At 40.4% G+C, this 13,633-nt stretch overlaps 2 protein-coding genes across 2 annotated transcripts; one reads left to right on the top strand and one right to left on the bottom strand.

Moving 5' to 3' along the window:
• The first annotated feature begins 150 nt into the window (after positions 1-150).
• Positions 151-963, top strand: LOC149098436 (kinesin-like protein KIF17). Its single transcript, XM_089276689.1, has one exon. The coding sequence runs from the start codon at positions 151-153 to the stop codon at positions 961-963; it is 813 nt and encodes a 270-aa protein (XP_089132815.1).
• Positions 964-5,379: 4,416 nt separating this feature from the next.
• Positions 5,380-13,448, bottom strand: LOC149098437 (gamma-aminobutyric acid type B receptor subunit 2-like). Its single transcript, XM_089278597.1, has 10 exons — positions 13,213-13,448; positions 12,263-12,326; positions 11,115-11,207; positions 9,784-9,934; positions 8,504-8,636; positions 7,988-8,098; positions 7,286-7,408; positions 6,228-6,566; positions 5,732-5,852; positions 5,380-5,497 (listed from the first exon to the last, which is right to left on the bottom strand). The coding sequence occupies exons 1-10, from the start codon at positions 13,387-13,389 to the stop codon at positions 5,424-5,426; spliced, it is 1,386 nt and encodes a 461-aa protein (XP_089134723.1). The 5' UTR covers positions 13,390-13,448; the 3' UTR covers positions 5,380-5,423.
• Between the last annotated feature and the right edge of the window lie 185 nt (positions 13,449-13,633).

Here is a 13,633-nt window from a genome sequence, read left to right on the forward strand (position 1 = left end):
AAGAAAAGAAAGCCGAGGAAGATCTATACTTTGTCGTAAAGAGAGAAACTGGCGAAGGCGGCGAAGAAGATGGACGATGATGGTATAATGGTCAAATTTTAGGACAATTTGCAAGATGAGATCAGAGTGAAGGATTACGTTATTAACCGGATGGAAGAAAATTTGAAATTCGCACAATCCGAGATAGACGATCTGCAGACTGAATTTGAACGCGATCGCGAAGACTACTTAGAAACGATTCGAAAGCAGGAGCAAATTATCAAGCTTCAACAACAGCTTTTGGACAAGATCCAGCCATGCATACGACGCGACTGTAATTATTACAACATCGATAAGGTTCGATCGGAGAGCACGTGGCATGAAGAACCCGGCAAGTGGAACATCCCTGAGCTAGTCATTACAAAGACAACGCTTCCTACCCCTGGGATTATGCCGGGTGCAAGCACCCCACCCCGGGGCCTGAAATCGCCCGTTAACAGACCCCAAGTCAATAACCAGGGACAAGTTGTCAATGGACACTTAGGGAGGTATCCTGAGGAACCAAGCGAGGATCGTTTTCTTCAGCATTTGTCGCGAAGCTCTCATGAAGATTACGCGTCGAGTTATTTTAAACCTAAAAGAGCTGACCGGTTATTAGCTGAGAACACCAAATTTGAACGATACGACAAGCGAGAGTCATCTCCCTCGGGTGGAACGCGTCCGCAGCTCGGATTTCCAGGTACCGGGGGATCGAGCGGAACGTTGAACAACAATGTTCCCCCGGGGAGCGGAGGTAGTACTGGCGGGATGCCCGCTATGGGAAGACCGGTTAGATTGGAATCACTAAACATGCCGGGGGAAAGGGGAAACAAGAAAAAAAAAACACAAGAATCTAGACAAAAGAAAGAGAGACGACTGGTCATAAAACAATGCCAATTAATGGTTATAGGAGGCTTGAAAATAATCGCGCGAGTCCAGGCGTGAAAATAGTCGCGCGCGTCGTGGGTGATAATCACTTATAGTAACGTTTAGGTAGATATTTGTTGTCTTGTGTTTTGTTGAATTTGATTCTTAGCCTCGCCTTTTCGTAGACCCATAAAGAACAAATGGACGGAGGCGCTATAGAGCTCGGCGTGATGCATACATGAAGTCAGTCATAAACATTGTAATGCCCCTTCTTGTATTGGTTTTATCACATTCGATCGAATCAGAGCCGACAGATTTTACCAAGAAATAGATATCGATCGGCGCCCGTCCTCAAATGTCAAGTAAGCTATTATGTTAGAGTTAAGATTCGAAAAGGAATCAAAAAGGTGGGCTCAAAATCTAATTTATATACATGTAGCTAGTTATGAGTGTATTTCAGTGTACCGTTCCTGGTGAATTAATATATTTCCGAGTGCATGCACTTACAGTGTAAATTATCTATGGTATGCCGGCAGTCTTGTTATCACAGATGCAGATGAACACGTAAAATGGTTGACGGGATTTTTCATTGAAAGAAGTTGTAAATTATGTATAATAATTTCACCTGTGTTGAATGGTCATGACTTTGGGGTTTCTTTAGGCTTCAGTCAATTTTGAAAAAAAAAAAAAAAAAGAAAAACGAAATGCCTCTATTGTAGATGAAGCAGCGCATTTAAAAGTTGAACCCAAGAATAATACGAAGTCTGTGACCCATATGTTTTGCGCTTTTGGATCTTAATCGTAATCTAAATTTTTCAAAACTATTTTGCTGCATATTCCGTTGTCCTTTAGGTCCCGTGTCTCCATACTTGTACAGTTCATTGTTTTAGAGCTCTTGAAAAAAATTCAATGTTTTTATGACTCTACGCAGTGAATTTCTCAAATGCTACAACTGCCGTTTTCCGATCAGATTAACATAGTTGTGAAGTGAAAGCTTGTGAGTTTGGGGGCGAATTCTTTTGACCTTTTCAGTAGAGTTGCGGCTGTCTATGCCATCAAGCCGCGTTTGTACTTTGAATTTATTTCGACCTTTGCTGTATCATCAGCAACCCTTTGACTACATTTATTTTGCACTATAATACAGACTATAAATTCCATTAGTTTAATAGGCCATGATTCTTAGGTCGTGCTTTCGTCTAGTGTAATATATGTAATATTCTGATGGTTTACACAAATAAAGACTGTGTGTGCATTCGTTATAATTCCAAAATTTCGCTGCAAAGCAAAGTGTCCCCGTAAATACCATGCAGGTAGTTCATGAACCAGAAAAAAATCTTGCAATTAAATCCTGCTGAGCTCTCACTTTATTTTCCAGCCCTTATAAATTGCCGGCTTGATCACCATTACCACACTTAACCAAAAATATCTATCCCCCCCCCCCCCCGCCCCCTGCATGCACACCGCTCATTAAATTGTAATGGCCTGTTAATTGAGCGATAATGCATGCTTCAGGCGCTTGCCAGACATACTGCGCTGTGTTTGTCGAAGGCGTATGGAGGATAGGGATCTCTACTGACTCGGTGGAGGCTTTCCAGTTGTCAAAACACAACTCAACTGAACTTTAAGAATTATTTAATATCGTTCTTTTACTTTACAGCCCTTAGTCATCTGCATGTTAGTTCTGGGCCAGAGTGGTTTTCACTTGAGTGTCGACAGTAATCCGTTATGGTTTTTGTCTAGCTTCGCAATGTTAATAGTGATTAGTTTAGAAAAAAACTGGGGCTATTTCCGAGTCAGAATTAAGATGACAACTTATGGTGACTTCTACAAACAGATTTTCCCGCGCTTCGCATCGGTTACTTGATTCTCCTTCGAGTTTTGCTTGGTTTACTTCATGTTCAGTTTCTTCTGTGTATGGACACTTGTTTGAAAACCGCTCTAATGCCCCTTTCACTATTTTTATCTGCCTCCCTTCTTTCTCACCTCTTATCTTATAATAAGTTTCTTTCTTCTAAACAATCACAGCTTTACAAGCGGTGTTCATATATGTATGCTTTGACTTCGGCGATCAATGTTACAACCAACTACTTATATTAATTTTACCTTAATTAAAAGTAAACTGACCCACTAGAGAAGATATACTGATGAAAACCTATGTTACATCAGAGCGGTTTTCGTAAATACAAAACCAAAGTAATCACTCTGGCCAATCACAAAGTACGCAGACAATTCAGTGAACCAATCAAAGCTCGAAGTAATTACATGTAGCTGACGCAAAGCGCGGGAAAACGCGTGCGAACGAGTCACGATTAGTTTTGATTTATTCTGATTGGACAAAAAGAGGGCGCGAGTTTTTTAAGCCAAGGATACAGCGTAGCTGATGCAAAACCAATTACTTTTCGACGCTGAAACGAAAACCGCTCTAAAGAAACTCACTTTTAATTGATTAACATTTTGGTATGGGACGTTATGATGTCATGTTAAGAGTACGTTACAGTTAAATTAACGTAAAATCAACGGATAAAACAAAGAATTTTCTCATAAGAATTGACCTATCGGGCCAGAGATGAACCACACCTAATCCTTGATTCAAAATTTAATCATCAAGAACAGCAAAACTGTTCTCTAAATGAAATCTAGCCGTCTGTGAGACTACTGATCTCGAAGTCTTCATCAGTCAAGTTTATCAAGAATCACCAATTTAACTTGCGTATGAGGTTAAACTAAAATTGTAGATACAGACAGTAAAGGAAACATCCCGATCAGTATAAAACATCATGATCATTTGGCGCGAAAATATTCACAGATGATATTCGTCTGTGGACATTATCTGTTTCGAGAAGCAAACAGTTTTCTATACACTGTTCACAGCCTCGCTGTCAACGATCGAATAAAAATACGAGAAAACAGAGGGATGTGAATAGTCTAACAGTTTTCCAAGAGCGAAGCTCAGGTCAAGGAAAACTGTGAGCTTTGGGGAACAGATAATTTTCAAGGACCAATATCCGAGCATATATTTAAAGTCAAATAGAGGCTGTTGTGATTATTATTCTTCAAATATTTTTCGCAACACATGGGATCTTTTCCAAATTGGAGAATATCACTCGATCGGATAGTTTCGGTTTTTGGCTGGGCCATATTCAGTCACTTGACGCGTTTAGACCAATCGTGTGTGATTACGTTTGCCTTCCAATGGAATATATAATTCTCATCAACAAATGATATCACATTATTTATCTTCATTACTCGTCCTCACACTTATCGAAAGACACGGTGCTTACCATTTAATCAAAAAAGCCTGCAATTTTTGGTCGACAGTCAAATGGAGCAGTAATTTTACGGAAAATCCATTCGAAAATTATAGACTACCTCTAGAGGTAGTTCTCTTTTTCCGTCCGGAACGGAACGGCGGAAATTTCCTCACCATTTGCCAAATTTACCAGTTTTCAGTCTCTCATCACCCTAAAACAATTTCGGGATATTGAATTACAAATGGAAAGCGTCACTTGCTGATTTTGGAAAAACCCTTGCCACTATTCAACGGCCATCGACATAGGCCCCAATGGTTGCTTCTCCATACAATTCAATACTAATGTAGTCGATACTGATGTATGCCGCCGACGCGTGCTGGAAAGAAACGACTAGGTATTTACCATACTAGAATTTGGCGATACTTGTAAATACCTATCCGATCATATCAGGTCAGTGACTTGATATCGTCTGGGGGAGTGATTCCAAATTGGGGTAGGTAAGATTGAATTATAAAATGGCGAGGCCAAAGGAACCTGATGTGCTAGCAAAGCGTGCCATAGAAAGTTCGATCATGAATTCAACAGACCAAATACCGCCAGACGCCCGTTGATATTAGGTCAACTGAATGACTGGATATCACAGGAAACCAGGACAGTAGTCATGGCTTCTGATTGGCTAATTGCTAACTTGGGTAACTAGAGTAATTCATGAATGAATTACTACAAGTTAGAGGGAAAGAAGGCATTCTAACCTCTAAAATCGCCTCAAAATCTCAAAAAGCATAAATGGGAAATGGGTACCGACAAGTTTTCATGGTTATATTTGACAGACATACTGCGGGTTAACCTCGGCCAATGTGGTACTAGCATCGTGATGGAGTAACAATATGGCTCTAGTCGCCTCAAGCTATGGTCATTCCAGTTTAAATCTGCACCGCACCCTGGAAATCCCTCATGACGAAATGTGATGTAATGTATTATTGCAAGTCCGCTGGGGTATTGCTTAATTTAGAAGCTGATGAGGGTTTTCTTCTTAGAACTTTGGCGTTCTCGAGGGGTTTCCAATGCAATGGCCTGGTTTTTCATGCGGAAATGGGATTTTTGCTATTCTTTCTACGAAAGCGGTTTCCAGGAATCCCTAAAAGGGAGGGTGAGGATGTCAAGTTGGGTTGGCAGATGTAGAATAGAATGGCCGGTTAAGCTTACAGTCAGATCTTTTTTATATGATAAGACGTTACGTTCATTACCCCTACGCTATCGCTATTTTTTATTTTATTGTTCAAAGGCCTACTCTCCGTGAATATGCTGTAACTCAGTGGTAGAACAATTCACTGTCGCCTGGAAAGTCATAGGCTCGGCTCCTAGCGAAGAAACAAAAATATTTCGATTAGAAATTTCGGAAGCCTCTCAGATATCTTTATCTCCACCAACCTTCATTCATACCACCATCAATTTCCACTCATCCTCGCTCATTGCTAAAAGTAATGGATATTTTGGGGCAAGATTTGTATCATGGGTGTTTGCGGTGAGCCTACGCTCAGAAGAGAGTAAATTAAGGAAAAATCTCATTGCTGGTAAGAGTTTTGTTTTTTTACCTGCGCTTTCTGGGATATCCCAATCAGTTTGTGTTGCTTTACAGGATGAAATCTGCCCCTCTATTAGGTCGAGGTTAACACAGGCATTGACTGCCTCGTCCCTCTTGTTAAACTGGTAAATCTAAAAGTAAAAAAAAAAGGAAAAAAAAAAACCAGAACATCGAATGAAGTTTTATATTTTGTTAACTAAGTAATCTCTCATCTTTTAATCGTACACTTTTCACAGACAATCCCAAAAATATAAGCAGCGATTCTTCTGTTGTACCAAAAGATGGAACATTTAATTTACCCGAGGTGTTGTTCTTATTTTGTGGCTAGCTTTCAGATTTAATCCTTGCTAGTCCAGTTCTGGATCTCTCTCTCTCTCTCTCTCTCTCTCTCTCTCTCTCTCTCTCTCTCTCTCTCTCTCTCTCTCTCTCTCTCTCTCTCTCTCACGCAAAAATATGCTTCAGCGTTGCGTGAAAGAGAGAGGGCCAGAACTGGACTAAATTCTTACCTTTGGCACAAACACGAGTAAGAGAGTAACGCTGGTGCACACGATCAGACACAATGACGTAATGGCATATAGAGCTTCATAATTCACCGAGCCATCCATAGCAAAAGCCACAATAGCACCAATGATGGACAGCACGGCCACATTATAAACCGACATCCCGATGTACCTGGAGTCATTTAGAGCAGGAATGCTAACATTACGTGTCCCCCAAGCCAAGAACAGACCAAATAACAGAAGGATGCCTTTGTAGGCGAATAAAACGGCTAGGAAGTACGTTTTGTATTGACAAGTGCAATGGTACAACACAGGGACGATAATAATATCCTCGCTCTTTCGGATCTGCAGATAGATAATCCAAGATTATAGCTATTTTACATAGAGCGGCTTTAAAAGGTAATTCGAGTGTCGTAATAAGCGCACTCTAAAACTATCTGAAACGTTTTTGATGCGTTCTCTTCCTTTATGACATTGACTTAGATAAACAATAATCTCTCTTTAGCGGAAATATGCTCGGATATTTGTCCGCGGACATGATCTGTTCCGAGAAGCAAACAGTTTTCCGAGAGCGTAGATAGCACTCGAGGAGAACTGTGAGCTTTCAGGAACAGATAATGTCCAAGGACAAATATCCGAGCATATTTCTGTGCCAAATGGAGGGTATTGTGTGTATTATCCTTCAATTATTTTTTTCGCAACACGTGCGGTTTAGAAATTTGTTGAATTTTACTCGGATATTCCCCAGTTTTAGCTATTCAGTCACGTGACGTGTTTAAACCAATCGTGTGCAAGCGAAAATATTTGAAAACTTAAGATATTCTAGCCCCCATAGAAACTAGAATGGCTCCGCTCGTATTTGCTTAAGACGAATATATATTACGTTTAAGACGCACAATATGCGTAACATTTAATGCGCCTTGGTAAATACGAGAAGCATAAAACGCGTGTGTCGAGAAAAGAGAAGTTGTTTTGATAGAGTCTCTTTAATTTGGAACATTCAATGATTTAAAAGGCGATCTTGCAGATATTAAAGTAAGTAAAGAGCATTGTAAATGTCTCACCATATGTTCAAATGTCAGTATTTTGGCTTGGAGCGGATCAGTTGCAATCCAGTATGACAAGAACACCACATCGACAGCTAGCAAGCCTGCCACAATACCAAGCAGGTGAAGATCCTTGATGGCCTGAGATAAAACATAAAAGGCAAGATGTCATGGACACTTCCACACCTTCCGTAGCCGAAATTTTGATACCGTATGTTCTTGAATGAAAGGTTGACTTCGAATATACACCATCCCTCTTTAACAGCTGGTCGAGGATAGATGAAAACAGTGATCTCCGGCGTTCACGGTTCCAGATACGAAGCATTTACTTGAGATAAAACATACATTTTAAATCGGAATTTTTCAAACAGATCTTTACTGTTTATGAGACAGGACTTATTGACAGGAGCGACATGCGCTCCTGTCTAAAGGTTTATGATGCTACCGCGGTGTGTTCAGGTCGCTCATTCAAACTATAGAAAGTTGTTATATCGTACTGTACATAATCCTGCTTCAGCTTAATCCAACTGTAAACAGACATGTTCATTTTGCTGCCACCAAGCTATTTATAAGGCTAATTTCAGTGAGAAATCAAGCAAGAATAATCTTATGCATATGTTTTGGTGTCCTCGCCCGCGCATGTTGTTGTTGTGTGTGTTAATGAAATTAAACTATGTAGTATTTACCAAGTGAGTGTGTCCCTATAGTTCACAATCTCACCATTTTTTTGTTGGTCGTGGCAGCTGTGAATATCTTGTGCACTCGCCAGGTTTTACTGAACATGGCACCAAATGATAAGGAAAATCCAATAGAAAGCACTGCAGCTCGAGCCTGATGACCAAATTAAGTGTTAACGTTCTGTAAGATAGTTTAGGAGGTTCTCCGTCTCGTATTTCATATGTGTGCAAAATCAGACCTATCTTCGCCTTACACGCAATTAGGTTTCGCTGATCAAAACGCAGTGGCTGTTACGTGTAAAGAAAAAAAATTGTTGCGTTTTCTATGATTTTATCTTAGCGAATATAGTAATTGTAAGTAGTAATGTTAATGTAAATAGTAGTGCGTTTTTGTCGTGAGCCCCTGGCTCGGGAGATTAGGCAACCACTCCCCACGTTGACGACTTAAAATAAAGTTAGCTTTCCTTACCGTATCATTGGCTAGGTGCTTTTTGGCTTTAGTTGGCCGATAGTCATTTGGAAGCTTCTTTAAAACAAACGACAAAAAGTTATATCTTACATTACAATTGCTTCCATACTCATCTGAAGAAAGGATCCTCGCATCTAAACCAAGCAAAACGACTGAGGTGTAACAAAGCATACAGCCCAGAATAACAATATTATTGAGATTTGGTGATGACATCTTAATGATTCTGCAAAGAGGAAAAAAAGAGATTTATTCTTCGCCAGTGGTTGGTCATCAGCTGGGCATTGGGCGACAAAAAGAAGGTCGGATAATAACTTTTCCAGGGATCAATATGTACTGAGAAACTACGAATAGATTTTACTTCAAACGTGTTCATGACCATAAACTGAAAGAGTAGCCAGTTTTAGCACTAAATTGGTGTCAGTATCGATAAGCATTTTGTCATGATACAAGTCATTATATGAAATATTGTATACTTCAACTGGGTAGAAAGATGTGAAGACATGATTTATCATCACAGTTATACAAAACTTAAGCAACTGTAAAATTAAAGCCTGAAAAAAAAATTGAGGCTTGAACGGCGGGATTCGAACCCATGACCTCTGCGATACCGGTGCAGTGCTCTACCAGCTGAGCTATCAAGCCAACTGGCAGCTGATCACGTTGCTAGTTCGTAATATACCCGTAGATAGTGAAGATACAAGTTAATTTATGAAAGTTCACATATTTGAACTGCGGAGACTTTATGTATGCTGTTATGACTTTCCTGTCAAATGTAATTAAAGGGTATTTTCCAAAAGCGGGCTTTATGTCACTGGTTCTCAATGTTTGGAAATCTCTTCTAAACAAATCAGTTTCTGTTGTTGTGCATATACCGTAAATCTTCGAATTAGCGCCCCCCCCCCCTCCCCCCATCTCGAATATGCGCCCCCGAATAAGCGCTCCTCCTATCGGCCAAAATTTAGAATAAGCGCCCCCCCTTTCGTATAAGCGCTCCCCTCCCCTCCCCCTATTTTGTGGACGGGTGATGAGACGGCAAAGGATGCATAGTTTTCGTCTTGTAGTATTATATTTGTATATTGTTTCAGTTCGTGACCACGTGAATTTCTAATGGTGTCGCGATGTAAATTTTAGGATCAGATTTTTACGTCGATAAAGAGCTTATGTTGTTTTTTGCGTGGAGATGATTTATTTAAAAAATGATCATGTCAGTGCACGATTTGGGAAAAATTAAATAAGCGCCCCCCCCCTCGATTAAGCGACCCCTCGAATAAGCGCCCCCCGCGTCTTCTCTTAAATGTGAAATTAGCGCTCCGGGCACTTTTTCGAGGATTTACGGTATCAGTATACGGCCTCGACGGTAAATGTCATACCTACTCTTTCCATTGCTGATGTTAAAATGCAGGAAACCCAAAGAACAGAGGATTCCAACAGCTGCCATAAGCCACATGACTATTATAAGAGGTAACGGGATCATCATAAATTCCTGATATCGAACTGACCGATCTTTGGGTGGCTTATTCCCTGAAAGTATGCATGGCAAGGTAATAAATTTCATTTTTAGTTTACTAATCTAAAAGAGAGAAACTTAAAGAATTTATACAAATTTCAGTTATGTCGTTTATCCGCCTAATTTATCTAAAACATTTTTACTAGAGTTTCTTAAAACAAGTGGGTAGAAAACATGAGAAGGGGCTTAATTGTATAAACATCTGAAATATCACTGGATCCTATCGCATCATGTCGCTTGGTAATCTCCCATTCTAGCTCAGTTATACACTCATTTTTGTCATGGGAAGTGTACTGTAGATAATTGTATTGCTTTAGTTATTTCTGAGCTGATTAGGTATTCACGAACTTCTAAAGATATGAACACCATTTTCAATAAACAAGGGTAAATTCATTAGACCTTTCACAGCTAAGACATGAAACAAACCAGGGTGAATGAGTCTGCTCTCGCTCAAAAACTCGCTCGCTCGTGGTTGAAGAACGTTCCACCAAAAAAAAAAACACAACAACCCGGAGGACGCCACATTTTGCTTAACAATTCCAAGAATATCTAGAACAATTCTATTCTGGATTAACTCAGTATGTCCCTTGCCATACAGCTGACTGTGTAAGGACAACTTTAATGTAATAGATAAAACACGAGCGATCTTATCTTACCACATTTCCAAACACTGTGACGCGGAGTGGAATCAGATTTTTGACGAACCATTAGGTGTTTAGAAATGTGGTAAAACACTGAATCGAGTGCGTGATATTTCTTTACAATTGAAGCCAACTCAAACGAAATAACGGAGAAACAAAAAAGGTAAGAATATGTGTTAAAGAGATAGCGCAGATCGATATCCAAACACCGTCACGGTTATGATTTCTTTCGTTTAAACTTGATGAATTGTTATTGACATGTTGATAGATGCGAATGTAGCCATAACACTACTAGAAAAACTGCTATAGAATTATTATTGAGTTTGAGAGAAGCTGATCAAAATGTGTCACCTAGCTTAGTCCAAGTTCTACATGAAACGAGAATTCGGTCGATTCCAAGCTACATTTTTGCAAACGACGGCACAAAAACGAAGATACCTACTACCACTGCAGAACAAGCGCAAGACTTGTCATTTTTCTGTTTTAAGCTGATTTAGGTGAGGTATTCATTGGCCGAACAAAGTCCCATTGAATAGTAACACCTTTTCTGTACCTTTCCATAAAGAGTTCTTGGTGGCCTCAAACAGCTCAAACTTGTTTTGTTTTGTAAAATGCTGGCCAATTGGGACTAGCTTCGTTCCATCATCTGTGACAAGTGACAAAGCAGAAAAACAATCATCCAGATACGCTACTACTGCTCAATGAGATGTGACAGGAGCCCATCACTAGGAGCGTGCAACTGCCATACTAAGCCTATATTACGGCATTTTTACAGACCGGTCTATTTTTAGGCTTCTTTTCCCGCGAAATAGTTCAGTTCTGGTCTATATGAGCGCGCATCGGTAAGGAAGAAAATGACGGCCTTAGGTGGACATGTCGACAAAATAAAACTAGAACAATAAAATACGCTAATTCCCTCTTTATTTTTAAGTCCGTGCTTGTAATTGGTCACTGAGGTTCCTGCGGGGGTCTGAATTCGCAGTAAATTTAAATTAAAGATGCATCGGTCTGTGAAAACGCCGTGACAGGAATATGGGGTAGTTGCACGCTCCTGGTGATGGACTCCTGGATATGACTGGTTATAGCGTGTAGCTGGAGTTTTGGTGACTAATTAAAACTGCAGCAATGGAAAGGACAAGCAAAGGAACTTACTGCTAATTTACACGAGATAACATGTACATATCGCACATAGATTAGCAACACATTTTTCACAGTAAATGAAAACCAAATTAATACATTACTTTCAGTCAATGTAGAAAGGTAAAGCAGGCCAAGCCATTAGGGCTTATCCCGCTTTCCGTAGCATTGAGCGACTAGAAGTGTTTCTACTCCCCTGGCTGGGATTCTAGTCCATCGCAGGGTTACCTTCAGCATTAAATTTATTGTACTCCAGCTGGTGATGTAGGGCACTGTAAGCGTCAACCTCGTTCCCAGGCTCTCTCTTCTTCCAACGGCCAAGGGAGGCAGAGGATAGAGAGCCAAGGAATGAGGTTGTGTGAGAGTCGTGTTTTGTCTAAGAAACATCACAATGACCCTGGTTAGGGCTTGAAGCCAGACCGCTCGATCAGGAGTCCACTGAGCGCGCTGACCACTAGGCTACCGCGCCTACCATAGTCAACTTAAAGCCAGTCTAATGAATGAGCTAGAAACCGAGTTGGATCCATTCTGAGATGAAAACATTCTATCAAGAAAGCTATGTACCTTGGAACTGTTTCACTACTATTATTCCTTCCCTCTGCTCATTGGCAGTAAACGATATCGGACCCTAAAAACACACAAAAAGAAACCTTTATCTATGGGGTTAGGGTATCCTGGGGAGCTACTCCCACAAATAATGTGTGGGGTCTGCGGCCCGCTTCCCAAAACCTTTCCTTACCCTATTCATGACCAAAATCTGTGGTTTTCCATACCCCATTTATGACCTGACCAAAAATTTAATATCCTATTTATGACCGTTGCGGCTGGCACAGTTGCCCCAAACATAATTTATGAAGGCTTTTGTTGATGGTCTTATCGATAATGATGAAAAAGTAGCTTCCTCTAAAAAAACATAGTTAATTTAAGAACATAATATTCAAGATTAGAGTGCAAGAGCCATACCCTATTTATGATCAAAACGGCTTAAAAACCCTACCCTTTGGGGCCGCATATACCTATATAGCCTATATAAGGGAATACCCCCAGGGTAAATGTGAAGTGGCTGGTCCTATAGACCGCGTGGTAGTCTGGGGGAACTCTCAAATAAAAATAACGGGGCTGCTCGTAGTACCTTTCAGGAGTTAAAAAGCGGTTTTGGTACTTCTCTAGGGTGTCCAGCATCAAAAGGTCAACAGCGGGAGCTTTTGCAGTACCATTTAGGGTACTGAACCGAAAAAAAATTAACAGGAGGTAATGTGTTGTTTTACAATTGGTACCTCTTGGGGATGAAAAAAAAAAACAGGATCATGGTACGTTTCAGGGGTTGTTTTCAAAATTTCCGACGAGCAACCCCCTCCTTTTTATATGGGAGTCCCCCCGGGCCTACACACCTAACTCGCTTTAAAATGCTGGTCTTTTTCACAGTCATTGTTTGAGTCATCACCTAACACTTGCCCCCCGCCGCTCCGCTATGGGAACCAGAGGATTAGAAAAGCAAATAATTAAGCAATTACCGTAAGACCTTCAAAGCTCACATTACGGAGCTTTGATTCTATAGTCCTAGTTACCGCGGAACTACCAACTATTTCTTCCACATTATACTTCAGTGGCTTATCGGCTGTTTGCAATGCGGTGCTAGCTTCTTTCAAGGCTAGTATGATGGCCCACATCGTATCAAATGCTGTTGCCATTTCGATCTTGTCTGAGTCGTCGCTGAATTTTTTCACTTCTGGTTTACTGAAGACTTCCCTCAATGTCTGAAAAAAAATTACACAATATGACCAAGAAGATTACTTCATTGTGATTACCTGAGAGCAAAACAGTATAACGCGAATGATCAATTTGCATTACAGTGCAAATGAACGAGTGGACATTCGGAATTTTCTCAGTCATACATAATTAACTACTTATTAACCGAGAGTGAGGTGTTTACGG

The sequence above is a fragment of the Orbicella faveolata genome, unplaced genomic scaffold, assembly GCF_042242905.1.
Source record: "Orbicella faveolata isolate gen_17 unplaced genomic scaffold, um_ofav_v1 contig_46, whole genome shotgun sequence".
Lineage (NCBI taxonomy): Eukaryota > Metazoa > Cnidaria > Anthozoa > Scleractinia > Merulinidae > Orbicella > Orbicella faveolata.

What these genes read in the sequence shown, in the direction of transcription:
- LOC149098436 (XM_089276689.1), top strand. Translation starts at nt 151, where the DNA reads ATGGAAGAAAATTTGAAATTCGCACAATCCGAGATAGACGATCTGCAG.
- LOC149098437 (XM_089278597.1), bottom strand. Translation starts at nt 13,389, where the DNA reads ATGGCAACAGCATTTGATACGATGTGGGCCATCATACTAGCCTTGAAA. An exon ending in CCACGACCAACAAAAAAATG is followed by an intron (nt 7,409 to 7,987) that starts GTGAGATTGTGA and finishes GTTTTATCTCAG; the next exon opens with GCCATCAAGGATCTTCACCT. An exon ending in GGATATCCCAGAAAGCGCAG is followed by an intron (nt 5,498 to 5,731) that starts GTAAAAAAACAA and finishes TTTCTTCGCTAG; the next exon opens with GAGCCGAGCCTATGACTTTC.